Source organism: Lutjanus erythropterus, chromosome 6 (genome assembly GCF_056507025.1).
Source record: "Lutjanus erythropterus isolate fLutEry1 chromosome 6, fLutEry1.hap2, whole genome shotgun sequence".
Classification (NCBI taxonomy): domain Eukaryota; kingdom Metazoa; phylum Chordata; class Actinopteri; order Lutjaniformes; family Lutjanidae; genus Lutjanus; species Lutjanus erythropterus.
Window position 1 is genome coordinate 2,974,533 of NC_139322.1, and position 13,925 is coordinate 2,988,457.

General features: G+C 39.7%; 1 protein-coding gene and 1 long non-coding RNA gene across 2 annotated transcripts in view; one reads left to right on the forward strand and one right to left on the reverse strand.

Moving 5' to 3' along the window:
• The window catches only part of LOC146324632 (PDZ domain-containing protein 4-like), a 53,810-nt gene that overhangs the window by 12,200 nt on the left and 27,685 nt on the right, over positions 1-13,925 (forward strand). Inside the window, exon 2 of the mRNA XM_084720230.1 lies at positions 13,023-13,076. Within this exon, the coding sequence (XP_084576356.1) occupies positions 13,023-13,076 (54 nt within the window). The remainder of the gene's footprint in view (positions 1-13,022; positions 13,077-13,925) is intronic.
• LOC146324633 (uncharacterized) overlaps positions 4,505-13,925 on the reverse strand; it is a 33,921-nt gene continuing 24,500 nt past the window's right edge. Inside the window, exons 4-5 of the long non-coding RNA XR_014770675.1 lie at positions 12,128-12,244; positions 4,505-4,739 (exon numbers count right to left, since the gene is read on the reverse strand). This is a non-coding gene — a long non-coding RNA (uncharacterized LOC146324633). The remainder of the gene's footprint in view (positions 4,740-12,127; positions 12,245-13,925) is intronic.

Sequence of the window (13,925 nt, forward strand, 5' to 3'; positions counted from 1 at the left end):
TAACAAACTTATTTAGTTTTATCTAATCAAAGACCAAATTTAACTCAGAAGATACTCTCTAATTCCCGCACTGCATAATCCAGTGTGGTACTTTGTTGTTGCTGGTGTCTGTTAGCCACCTGCCTGTGGCTGTCCTTTGCATATTAACAGGTAACAGATTCAGGCTTGACGAGACCAAAGCTCTGCAAAACTGCTGAGAAGAGGACCACTTTGAGCACCGCAGAATATTTTTCCGTGGGTTTACAAATTAATGTCTGATGTCACTGCAGTAATCAGGGCTCATTAACTTCCACTAAAACTTGTTCTAATGTTGATGCTCTGTAGTCTTGTATACTTCTCGCAATCTGTCTTTTTAGAACTTCCTGTCTCTCTCTGATTGTTTCTTTTTCTTCTTCCTCTCTGTCTTATCTGCGTTCTTCCTCTTCTCTTTCCTCTCCCTACAGTCTTTCCATTTTTCCATCCATCAATCTACCTCTCAGGCTCGTCTCCTTTCTTCAAAATTTCTCCCTACTCTCTTTCCTTTCTCCTCTTTCGTTTCTCCTCCCCTCCTCTAGTGCTCTCCCTCCCCCACACCTCCATTGCCCCCTCCCTCCCTCCGTCTCTGGTCCCCTCTCCTCACTTTGCTGTCAGATTTGTCTCAACGGGATGCTGTTGCCGTGGTAACCGAGGTCATTAGAGAAGCTGTATTTATGCTTTCTCATACTGGAGCTGGCAGATCTGCTGTAATGAGCACACACACACACACACACACACACACACACACACACACACACACACACACACACACACACACACACACACAGATAGAAAACCCCACCAGCTGCTTTTTTTTTTTAAACGGCTTTACTTTGTCGATAGCATCGTTACTGAGAGACAGAAGACACACAGGAGGACGAATGAGAGAGATGAAAGAGACACGCCGACATATGAGTCATTAACTATAACACTTGTTCGTTTAGTCAGCCTTCGAAACTAAAATGCTAATCTGAGCTGAAACCAATGATTAAAACTAGAGCTGTTTCAAGTACTCAGATAGAACACACGTATTTAAAAGTTGAGTGTGTGTTCATCTACAGCTTAGATGTATAGTAATGAACTAGATACAGGATGCAAATATGGCATCCATTCAGTTCACTGAGAATTGCTCCCCTGGTGCATATGTAAAAAAAGTTTCCTGGCTTCTGGGTTTATGTGAGCCAATCAGTGTCCTAGAAGGGACTACCTGCAGCTATGGGCGTGGTTTTAGGTGCACCAATAGCAAGAAAGGTCCATGGAGATGACCCGTCTCGAGCAAACAACGGCGGCTCCTGAAGAGGTTAGCGTAGATACTGTGATAGCATCAGTTTTATCAGGACTTCCTCCGTCCACCTTCAGTCTGGTAACTTGATCTGATTGGCTGAAGAAGGCTCTGACAGTAAACTAAATATCTTTGTTGTGGGCAAAACAAGACATTTGAGGATGTCATCTTGGTTTTAAGGAAACACTGATCAACATTTTTCACCATTTTTTCACATTTTAGAGACCAAACAACATAACAGACTATGACAATAGTTGTTAGTTGCAGGCCTACTTAATATTAGCCAACATCACAAAATATTAAAATAAAAAAAAGTAAAAATTTTCCTCACATTAAATTACTTGAACAAAATCAGACATGAAGTCTTTGACAACACTGAGGTGTTACACATATTTGAACCTGTGATTGTGTGACTGACAGACAGGTCCAGTATGAGAAAGGGGTGAATCCATCCTCTCACATTATGGCGGTCCGACACATCGTTTGCGTTTTTTCTTTAAAGCACTCTCGATTTCTCAGAGTCGTCAAAACTACATTAGTCTTAATGAGCTGTCGGCTCATTAGGCCGTCAGCAGCGGAGAGAGGCAGCACTCCAGAGACACAACCGGCTCGTTTGTATTCAGCTGCGGCTCTGAGCTGAACACCAGGTGGTAACGTGTTGCTACAAATCCCATGATGCACTGCTGCTGCATCCACAGGAGGGACTGTTGGAAAATACTAAAGTCCAGGGTAGAAGAAGATTTTAACCACTAAAACAGAAAGTTAATCTGATTATCTTTCATATGTTAAAGTCATTTATTAAGCCACACATTCTGTAAATCCAGTTTCTCACGTACTTTGGAATTTCCCAAAGTCCAGAGTCTTTCACAAAGAAATCATTCTACAGGATCTTACAGGAAACAAATAAAGTCAGGGAAGGTCTCATTTTTTAATTTACATAACACATGTCAGTTGCTTCAGATTCTTACATAATGCACCTACATTTAAAATATGTGAATACTTCCTCCAGCTGTTATATTTACAGTATTTATAGCAGGAAATGTAATACAGGAGGAGATGTACCCAAAATGATCTGCAACTAAACATTTGCATGAGAATGAGTGTTTAAGAGACGCTGTCAGCCTGTGTTATCCGTAACTACGGCTCAGATCATCAGACAACCCCAGGAGGGAGATGATGGCATGGATCAGTGTCGTGTTTGCTGTGCCGTTATGAATCTTAAACACACATGACGGAGATAATCTGTGTGTTAGTATTTTGATTTTCTAGTGCAGTCAAACTCACAGCGGCGCAGCTCGTCGTATGCCGTCTTCATGCAGATACAGTGTTATCAAGAGCAAGATATAGGAGATATAACCTTGTGATTTTGGTATTACTGCGATGTGAGCGCAGCAGCCATGTTTTTTAGCTCAATAACAACAGTTAGAGGATTCTGTAAACAGCTTCTCAGTTTATGCATGAAAATATTCTATGAAAAGAAAATGCAATTGTGCTTGCAGGTGGAAAATAACCAGTTGAAACACGACTGAATGCTGCTCATGAGCAAGGCACTGCGCTGCTCTGCAAGCTGCAAAGTTCATAAACATAATGACTTTTATGTTCTGAATCTTAAAACACATTATGGCTGTTTATGAGCTGTGGATTTACATAATAGGCACAATAACCCGCAGAATAAATGCATTCTGTGATATCTGTCAGTGTGTGGCGGTGGCCGCCTCATACAGCTGCAAGCTAATAACACAATTTAAATGATGTGTGTTCATATTCACATGCTTTGTTTGCTTTTGCAAAAAATGAAATGGAAATCACTCGTATGATGTTATGACCATAAAGGGAGCAAACATTTCAAAATGTATGTAATATAATATGGCTGTCTGATGGACAGATTGGAAGAAAAGGAAACATCAGCAGCTTTCTGACTTGATACTCAGAATACGTATTTTGGTTTTATTTCTCCAGGTTTTGAGATGTGTGTGTCTGAGATTTTTGGCTCCATCCTAAATTAGGGTTAGGGTCTCTAGTCAACCTTCAAGTCTCAAGGATGTCCCAAGTTAATGTGGGCAAACTTGAGCAAATCAGGTCCTCGCTATAAGTCAAGCAAGTCAAAAGTCCAGTCTGATGAAAGTACAAAATTTTAAAATATCTATTGCAGTTTTACAAACATTAAGAATGTTGTGCGTGCATAAATTCATGGTACAACTTTAATGTTTAAGTGATTTTAGTGTTTTTTTTTATGAAGATCACTTACTTAAGTTTTTTGGAAGGGGAAATGAGTACTGTTCATTCATTTCACACACATGCAAAAGCTACTACATACACTATATATGGTATTTTTATGCATCTAAATCCTTTTTTAAATGTGAAAAATGCAGTTGGACAAAAAGTTTAGGCATCACTTTTTGACTTTGACTTGTCTTCACATTTAAATTGTTAAACCATGCGGACCAAATGTGCCTTCAGATGGCAAGAAATGTGATAATTTATTATCAGCTACTTGGATTTTCAGACTCCAAACAACTTGAAGCATCAGTGATAAAAACCCAAACCACAGGTACGACTGAAGCTACATCCATGTAACCAATCACACAGTCAACCCGTTCTCATCCCAACTCATCACATACCGACAGTTTGTCTCCACCTCTTGGAGTCTCGTATTAAAGCACAAGTTGCCCTTTTAGAGCAGACACCATGAGAAAGCCTTTAATAACACATGGTCAATGCTGTCAAACCCTCTTTCTTTCTCTTTATACTAAGTTGAAGCCCTGGCGCGTCTCTTTCAGCTGCTGACGGAGGCGTTATGCGTCTATATATAAGTTGGTGAAAAAACAGAATTCAAAAAGTTGAGAACAGACTGAAACAGCAGAATTGGACGTTGCTCCAGCTGCTTACAATCATATTTAGAATCACTACTGAATAGTAGTGTGTTGTTCTCATAAAACAAAGAGGAGAAAAAGGAGGTTGTTCCCCTGTTCCCAGCATGTTCCCCAGATTTATGTAACACATAAACGGTTAGGGTTAGAATACAACATAAGATCCTGGGAACATAGGATCCTGTGAATATGGGGTCCAGGGAAAATATTACCCTGAGAACACAGGACCATGAAAACATAGGACCCTTGGAACATATGAAAACAGGAACACAGGACCCTGGGAACATAGAACACTGAGAACATAAGGCCCTCGGTGAATGTTGGTTTCTTTTAATTATCAGGAAAATATTTAGCTAAACATTACAACACATTTTCCCAAAATCAACCAAATATTTACCACAGAGACATCAGAGCAAAAAACAAAGGGCGTTTAGAGACTCTTTGAATGTTGTTGTTTTCTCCAGTCTGTGGTGTCGAGCTACAAACATCAGACGAAGAGGCAGGAACAGACGTTTACGTAGGAGGAAATGTTGTGGATTATTGTTGCTTTGACAGGAGCATCAGTGAAAAGCCTGGAAGGAAAAATGCAAATGCGTTTGGATAATGAATCATAATTAAGAGTGTTTTGAGGAAACTCTGGAGGTTTCCTGGAGACTGGATCTCCACGGAGATTCTGAAACCTAAAACACAACAGACGTATGTTTCCTCTGTGCAGGTGAACGTGTGCTCTGTTTGTGTGTGTAGTGATTTTTTTTTTTTTTTAAATGAAGGTGTGTATTTCTGAGTGTGTGTGTTCTTTGATGCGCCTGCAGATGTGCACACGCTCATCCAAATTCTTTTACGGTGTTTCTGTCTGTTTTCTCTTCCTTTGTGGCGTTGGCTGCATGTGGTCTTGTCAGATAGGAAACCTTTCTTCAAAATGCATTTTTAGAAATTAAGAAAAAACAGTCTTGTTTATTGGGATGCTGATGAGCTCTAATCCAGAGGATTTGTGAGATGGTTGATTATAATTGGAGCATAATAACAGTTTGGACCAATTTGGCCAGAGTCCATTTTACTTTCCTGTCCCAGTTGTCTCTATTCCATTAAGAATATCATATATTTAATATTTAAAACTTGATGCTGATGGTGGAGCGGAGCTGTTGTCTCTATTTTGGTTGCAGTTTATGCTCATTACGTGAACTTTTACAACGAGCCGAGAGAAGTAGAAAAACGGTTGGTTTTACGTTTCTTTATGATGTTTTCAAGGTTTATCATTAGAAGCTGGGTCAGCTCAACTGTTATGCACAATCAACACATCGGCACATCAAAATTGTGATGTGGCTTTCTGCAATTTTCAAATCACAGGAGGTGCCATATTTGTTAAAGGGGAAATATGTGTCAATAAACGTCCTGCAAAAAACATCTCACCACAGTCATTTCAGCATGTTTTTCAAGAATAATCGCAATTGCAATATCAGTCAAAATAATAGTAATAATAATGATAATAATAATAATAATAATAATAATAATAATAATAATAATAATAATAATAATAATAATAATAACTTGTGTTGCAAAATGTTCAACACGGATGGCAGAAGCTGAACACAACAACACAACTGTCATTGTTTCCACAGACTGACTGAAAATTGTTCCCACTTATTTCTAATGATGTGATCCAGATATGTGAGCAGTTTTTCATTTCCTAAACCCAATAAATGAGTTTTTCTCAACATGGTGGTGGAACCTCTAATGCCGAAACCCCTGGACCAGAGAAAATCTCCTGCAGGCTGTGGACTTTGAATGCGGTGATAAGTGTAAAGTCTTGTCACGTCTGGATCTGCTGCGCCACAGGGTTTTTCTGCACTAAGCTGTGAATACATTTTTTAAAATACATTCTACACATTAGATAATGTTCCCATGAACATGTTTTCTTGAAAATGCAACATGCATTTAAACAATTTTTCACAATTGCTAAGACACATTTCTTCAAACTTTTTCCCAAATCTGTAAACACAAAACCAAATATTCAAATTCCATTCAAAAACAATCTAACAAGGCTATCAGCTTCTACACACAGTCAGTCCTTATATAAAGACTACTGAGCAGTCACTTCACACTACATCCAAAACTGGAAAACACAGTGTTGAGGGCCTGTAGCAACAGAAAAACATTGTAATGTGTTTAAATGCATTTGGAATTTTAAAAAAATCTATAAAATTCAGAGCTTAGTACAGAAAATATTGTATAATGTATACTGTACATACTTCAAGTACTACAATAACACAGGTGACAAATTCATTCTGCCTCAGCATCACGTCCTATTGTTCTGGATCAGGCCAGAGGACTTTGTCTATCACAAGCAACGTTCTTCTCTGCCAGACAAAGAGGGAAAACCCTCTGGACTCCTCACCAAACACCACAGGCCAGTTCATCCACACTAAATTATTCCTGGTACAGGCGTTTCAGGCCACAGACCATGCAGGCGTTAACTGTACGATGTTCATCCACTCTCGTATCCGGATGCTTCTCTAGTGAACTGGTTGCTGTGAGCTACAGTACCTCTGTGAGGAGTGGGTGTTGACACTGGCAAATAAATCTTGTCATTCTGATCGGTGTTGCTTTCCAAAGATGCACAAAAGATTTCACTGTGAATGCCGTGCCTCTGCAGAGAAATGTGTGCAGTGTGTTGCAAAAAAGGCTGCATGCTTGGTTGAGTGATTCGTTAAATTCCAAGTTTAGAGTGTAAACAATTGTGAAAAACTGTAATTCACATAATTTGGTTGGTTTGGTTTGTAGACCCTGCAGGCATTGACTGTATGAAATGCTGGTTGATGCTGGATTCTATTCTAGTTATTTGGTTACTATAATTTGTGAGGAGAGGGTGTGTGTAAATAAAGCTTTTCATTATGATTGGTGTTACTTTCCAAAGAGATTTTAATGTAGTTTCGATTGTTGTTCCTGTGTAGAGAACTGGGTGTAGTGTTTTGCAAAAACTTAAAATTCAAGACTGTGTTTGTGGCAGATTGCATCTCAAGTTCCAATTTTAGTGTGTAAACATTTGTGAAAAACTGTAAGTCACATTATGAGAAACAAGTGTGAACAATTTTGTGTAGCTGTGTGTAAATATTGACAGTTGTGTTCAACTTCTGCCGCCTTCGTTTAAGGTTTAGAACAGAAAGTTCTTCACCGAGCAAAATGTGTTTCTGAGAGTAAGAATGTGTTTAGAGTTTAGATAAAAGAGTGAATGATTTGATAGATGAGTTCAGGGCTCTGAGCATTTGGTTCAGAGGATGGTGTTTGGTGTTTTAGCAACTGTGAAAAACTGTATAAATATTCCCTTGCATTGTTTCAGCACAGGATCCAGCCCACATGAGCTCCAACTGGGCTAAACTCACAACACAACTTGCCAGAGTTGTAATCTTACAGTAATGTAAGTCACAAATGTTCCTTTTTTGGCAAAACTGAACAGATACATAAAATGAGAAAGAAAACACGTCTCTCTGGGGATGTAATAATGAAATCAGTGCACAGATATGTACATGGTCAACCAGAGTTGCTGCTTTCATTAGAAATATTGATCTCTTGCTCTAATTGTTCCTCTTCCTCTCTGTTCTTCATTTTTTAAAACACAGTAGAGGTCAGCTGAGGCCTTTTTTATGCTTTGACAAGACTGACTTTGAACAGGTGAGACCAGCTGGTAATTCAGGTGTCGCATTATGAAGGCCACGATTGATGAAGTCAATAAAATGTGCAAAGTGTTGAGTGAAAACGATGGCATTGTGCTTAAAGTTTAGCAGTCTCAGAGTTTTGCTGACTTGTGTACATAGTGTCATTTTTGTGTTTATGCAATGGAGAAAAGCTGCAATATGGCAGCAGTCTGTAATCTGTATGTATCATAAAACTGCAACCTGTTCTGGGAATAAAACCTCTAACCTTTACAGTAAGAAAAGAGAGAAAGGAAACAATTCTTACACAGTTTTACATCAAGAGGCCATCACATATAAACAGCATTCTAATGATAGCATTTTAAAGTTATCACACCAGTGTTCAATTTGATGCTCTTAGAGATATTCATATGACCGTGACCGAGCAAAATTTAGAGTGCAGTTACCACATTAAACATTACATTTCTGCAACATATCCAGTGTTATCTTTTAATTAAAATATTTTTGGTTTCATACAAATTTCTGGCATTTCTGCTCAATACGATGTGAACGAGTTCATATCTCCGACAATGTCAAGCTGCATTCAAAAGAAAGTCTTTCATATTCTTTATCAAAAAAGCTGCTTAAAAAAACTAAAAGTAAATGGAAACATGCCCAAAGTCTGTTCAGATATCACACTGTTAGTGTTCTTCTCTCAAAGGACAGCAGATGAGCAGATATTGTCTATTTTCTGACACACAGTGAATAAAGTCACAATTCCATGGGGGGCTGTCTGGTCTTTGTAGTTCTCAGTAATCTCCAGCCTCGATCCTCAGCTTGACTTCCATTAGACTCTGAACATGCCGAGGATTGATAGAGGCGAGGGGCGAATAGAAAGAGAGAAAGACAGACTGAAAGTAGAAATCTCTTTCAAATGGTTGAGGCTCCTCATGTCTTTTATCTTCCCCGTTTTGCATCTTCACCCTTCCCCCGCTCACTTTGTCCTCCTTTTATTCATTTTGTCCCCCCAAGTTTCTCCTGATCTCATCCTTCATCCCCGTCTGGACTCAACCTCTTCCCTCTTTCTCCCTCTCTTTCTCTCCCTGACCGCTCCCTGCCTCCTCCTGTAGCTCCCCTTCCCTTGGGTATGATTATAGTATCTCTGCTTCCCCCTCGGCATGCTGGGAATGAAAATGGATCCCTCGTCCCTTCTTTCTCCACAGTGTGTGTGTGTGTGTGTGTGTGTTCATGCACTACAGGGAGTGGGTGGGTGAAAGAGATAAATGCCAGAGGAAAGTGTGTTGATGTGTAACTATTTCTGTGTGTGCACTGATAGATGTGGTGGAAGTGTGTGCTGATGGAATCAGTAAATAGTTAATGAACAGGGAGGAGAAACGTGTCGAAGCCCCAGGAGATGATATTGATGGAGACGTAGTGAACACATGGCAACAGCAGCGCAGGACAATAAGAATAATCACCATCAGCTCCATATGTTCATGTGTTGCGGTGATGAGAACCGTTTAAAGCTGCGGCACGTGTGTCGTTCCATTTAAAAACCCAGCAGGCCTGAGAGCCGACGGCACACCTGCTGCGTCGGCCGTGATTTTACTCATCTTTACTTTCATTTTAATCAACCCTGCTGTTTGTTTACGGCCGTTTCTGCAACTACAGACAGTTTTAAGTCCACGCAGTGAAATTTTGGATGTTAAAATTTGTCATGTGATAATTGATAAGTATATACACAGTGTTATTAAACATCATGACATAAATAAGAACTATTAAATAAAGTGAACTAATAATATCTACAAGACATTTTATGGGTCCAAACACCTCTTTTGTTTATGTCTTACAACTGCAGTCTCAATGTTCAGATACATAAACCTGTTATGACCTTATTTCAAATGAAATAGTTTCATGTAAATGTTAGGCTTCTTTACACCAGATGTAATTGTTGCCATTGTATTTTACATAATTTGTATAATTTGTTTACTTTTTCTACGATCAGTATAATTTTGAGAATTTATTTAAATTGCATTTTTCCTTTGAACTAGTTCACATTCAAAGTTCATCATTTTGAATTTTGAACTAAGTTCACAGTCCCAAAAATGAACTAGTTCACATTAACTACCTCTTCGTTTTTTTTTTTTTTTTAAATGTATCCTTCACATAGAACCTCGACACTGACGTCTATATAATGACATCTTACTAAATGCTGCACAAGATTCATGTTTCTATATTAAAACAATAATACCGGATGGCCAGGATTACTTACTAATAACAATCTGAGAAGATTTTACGGTACAGCAGACAGCAAACTTGAACACCAACATACTGTTGAAATTTTCCACTGGCAAGCTGAAATTCCAATTTTTCCAGTTCAGACTGAATGCATGATAAAGCATGAGAGCTGCAAGGAGACGAGTGGATATGATGTGGATCCGTCTGTCATTTTTCACTGTAACACAGATTCCCGTCTGCAGTGTAGTTCACACACTTCATGCTACACGATCAACCAATCAGCTGACGACATGAGCGCCGTTATCTCTATGACCATGTCCAATGAACGCCGCTCTTTTAGTGCGTTGATGGACAAAATTATGGTCAAAAAAATATTTTGTGGTCGAACAACAACCAGAGACACCAACATAACTTATGGTACACAGAGAATGAATAGACAGTCTGCAGAGACTGTGTATGTACAGTACAACATTTTCTCTAAACTGTAGTGGAGTGAAATATAATTTAGTATAAAGGGAAATAAGTAAAGTACAAGTACTTGAGTAAATGTGGATGTTACTCAGGTTAGGGATAGTTGCAAGCAGTGCCTCCTAGACCTCACTCCAATCTCACTCTAATCTCACTCCAAACTAAAGTCAAAAGTTGGCAGAACTGCTCATAATGAAGAAAACGTTTACTGTTTCATTAACATACTTGATTTCATTCTCTGAGAGACACTGAAACTGCAGGGACTATGGATTAGAAATCAGTCCACATTACTGGTCAATACTGACTGTACTATTGTGGGACATGATGAAGACACAGAATGAAAACACTGCTTGTTACTGGTGTGTGCAATAATCAATATTCAGCCACTAATGAAGAGTAATGAAGTCTCACTTCAAACTTCCACATTTTAAAAATCAAAGCACTTTCCTAACTGGCCTCTTGGTTATTACATGCCGTCAAATATCGCAGAGTTATGTGTGTGTGTGTGTTTTTTTTAAGAACGCTGTTGAGAGCTTCTGTGGGCTCTACCTGCTGAAAATGATCAATAACCATCTTGACTGAGAAACAACACAACAGGCTTCTGATTGAGATCCATCCTGTCGAGACAAACAAAAAGCTCCATTAGGTGAAAGCCGGCGCTTGTATGGAAGATAGCGGGTTATTTCCAACAGAAGAGAACAGTCAGCTCTTTTCTCCTGTTCAGTTATTAATTTCACACTTCACTTAGCTGTGATTTCTGTCGGGCTAATGTGGCAGAGCCCAGTCGGGACTCTTACTGTTACCGTCCTTGTAAGCACACATACACACACCAGTATCAGTATAATGAGCTGGAGCGCAGCAGGCAGCCGAGGGAACGTTGTAATTATCATGCACAGGAAAATCACACATTTACAGGCAACTGCCAAATCCACACAGGCAAATAAAGACAATGATACTGTGTGTGCTGCCAGATCCATCGATCGATTCACCTATGTGTCCGTCGAATATGCAAACACAGATGCACAAACTTATAACCACAGCAGCTAATGGAATGACTTTCCATTAAAACTGAGATAAAGCCTGAGATAAAGAGTTTTGCAGATCAAGGGTTCCCCTCTAGACACAACTGAGAGAGAGGAGTACAGCACCAAAAACGGCCATGTGGCAGCCCATGTTTTAGTTGTGCTGGGTCACCAGCCTGCATATAACCACACACACACACGCACACACGCACACACACCACTCAACACTGTTGTCTTCCAGAGAAATGTGTTTTGTCAGGGTGGAAAGTCCAGGTCGAACCATTTAATGGCAGATGAAACACAATCAGTGACCAGACCACAACAGGCCTGATAGATGATTGTGGTTATTGACTGGGTATTGACTGGCTCAGGCCTTATGTTCACTGACACGCACGCACGCACACACACACACACACACACACACACACGCACACAGCCAGACAACCTGCAGAGGACATGTAATGCATAACAATCAGCTCTGAAACAAAGGCAGGGAGGAGGAGAGGTGTGTTAGACAGAACCGTGTTACTGTGTGCAGCCATGCAAGTATTCATGAGCTGGTGTGTGTTTGCGTCCGTGTGTGTGTGTGTGAGTGTGTGTCACCTGGAAGTAGCAGGTTATCATGTGCATTTGGAGGTCTTCTGCCAGCGTGTCTTCAGGCATTAGTTTGATGTGTGTGTGTGTGTCTGCAGACAGTGTCGATTCCAGCATGCCTGAAATCTAATAATAAAGACACACACAGTATTTTCATTATTACAGTTCACACACACACACACACACACACTCTAATAAATAATTACCTCCATGTTCATTTGCAGGCAGGTGTTTCTTTTCATATCACCCCCTGAGTGACGCCCGTACACACTGGGTTGTGCTCGCAGCTATATTACATTATGCTAATGTGTGTGTCTGGCGGCTCGTTGTGTGTAAACTCGTTATGAGCTGTTGATTGAGGTGGGAGTGACCAGAGGTTAGTGACTGCCTGTTAAATTAGCATCTGCTCTGCCAACAGTAGCTGTGTCCCCTTGAGCAAAACACAGGTGGGTTTCACTCGATGAACCTCTTGTGTCCTCGTCAAGTGAAGATAGACGGCTCTTTAAAAGCCTGGGCAACATATCGATATTATATCAATATTTTGATATGATCTAGATTTCATCTTAGATTTTGAAAATGTCTGTTCCCAATTCAGATTTTGGTGAGACCAGGCTTTGCTGGCCATCACAGTCTTGAGATGAGTTCAGAGAGAAGAAGCTTTACAAACACACTATCTCCTAAATTACCACCAAGACAAAGAACTATTTCATGACAAATCAAATCAAACACCAACATTATGAATGCATCGTAGTAATCAAGATTTTTACCAGACAAACACATGCAAAGACCAATCTTGTTTTTCTTGTTTCTGTATTTGACTTTATCCTCCTCTCCACTCTCTCGCTCTGCTCCAGTCCTCTGTAACACCATCTTTCTCTGTCTCCCTCCGTCTCTCTCTCGTTAGCAAAAGGGATGGAACAACTCCCTGCGGCCGATGGACAGACATGGAAACGTGAAGGTAGGACACGCTCTGATGTTGCCATCCATCAGCTTTCAATGATCCTCCTCCATGACTGACATCTCTTCCTCTTCACTGTCCTACATCCCTCCATCCGCCTCCTATCAGTCATCTTTAATAAGGTTCCACTCCCATAAAGCTGATGACAGATAGAGAATATTTCCTCCCAGACTGTCACCTGTACAGCTTTTAATCACTGATTTATTTCAGGGGGGTTTGATAAGTGTGCAGTGTCTTTTTCATATGTTCACGTCTGCATTTAAAGCTTTATGTGTTTCGGTGTTTGATGCTCCGGTATTTGCCTTCTGACCAATGTACATCATATCTCATCTCGAGTTTATCACTTTCTTTTCTGTCCTTGATGAGTAAAAAGATAAGTAACTGGCATACAATTGTTCTGCAGATTTCTACTATATTCCTTTATCTTCACCATAAATGGAGGTTGCCTATTTGTCATGCAGATGTAAATTTATGTCTGAGTCCTCCAAGTACTTCTTGGCATAAGAAAACAAATGAAAAAAAAATACACTTACATTTATATTAGCTTGCAATTTTAGGTGGTTTAATCTAAAGTAATGAAGCATATTCTATCAACTTTTCATGGTGTCCTAAAAACAGGTCTTTATTCAGCTTTGAGACGACGCATCTGATGATTTTTTTAATGACTTCATGGCAGTTGGATCAGTAGCCCTGCACCTCAAACTATGACACTGTAGGTAACACTTCACTGCCAAAATTGCACATGTAGGTCTTTGGGCTCATGCTTGCAAGAGTAAATATGCAACGTCCAAGTAGACTGTAAAACGTTAGAGCTAAAGCATTTCAGAAACAAGCTGATTAAAGTCGATT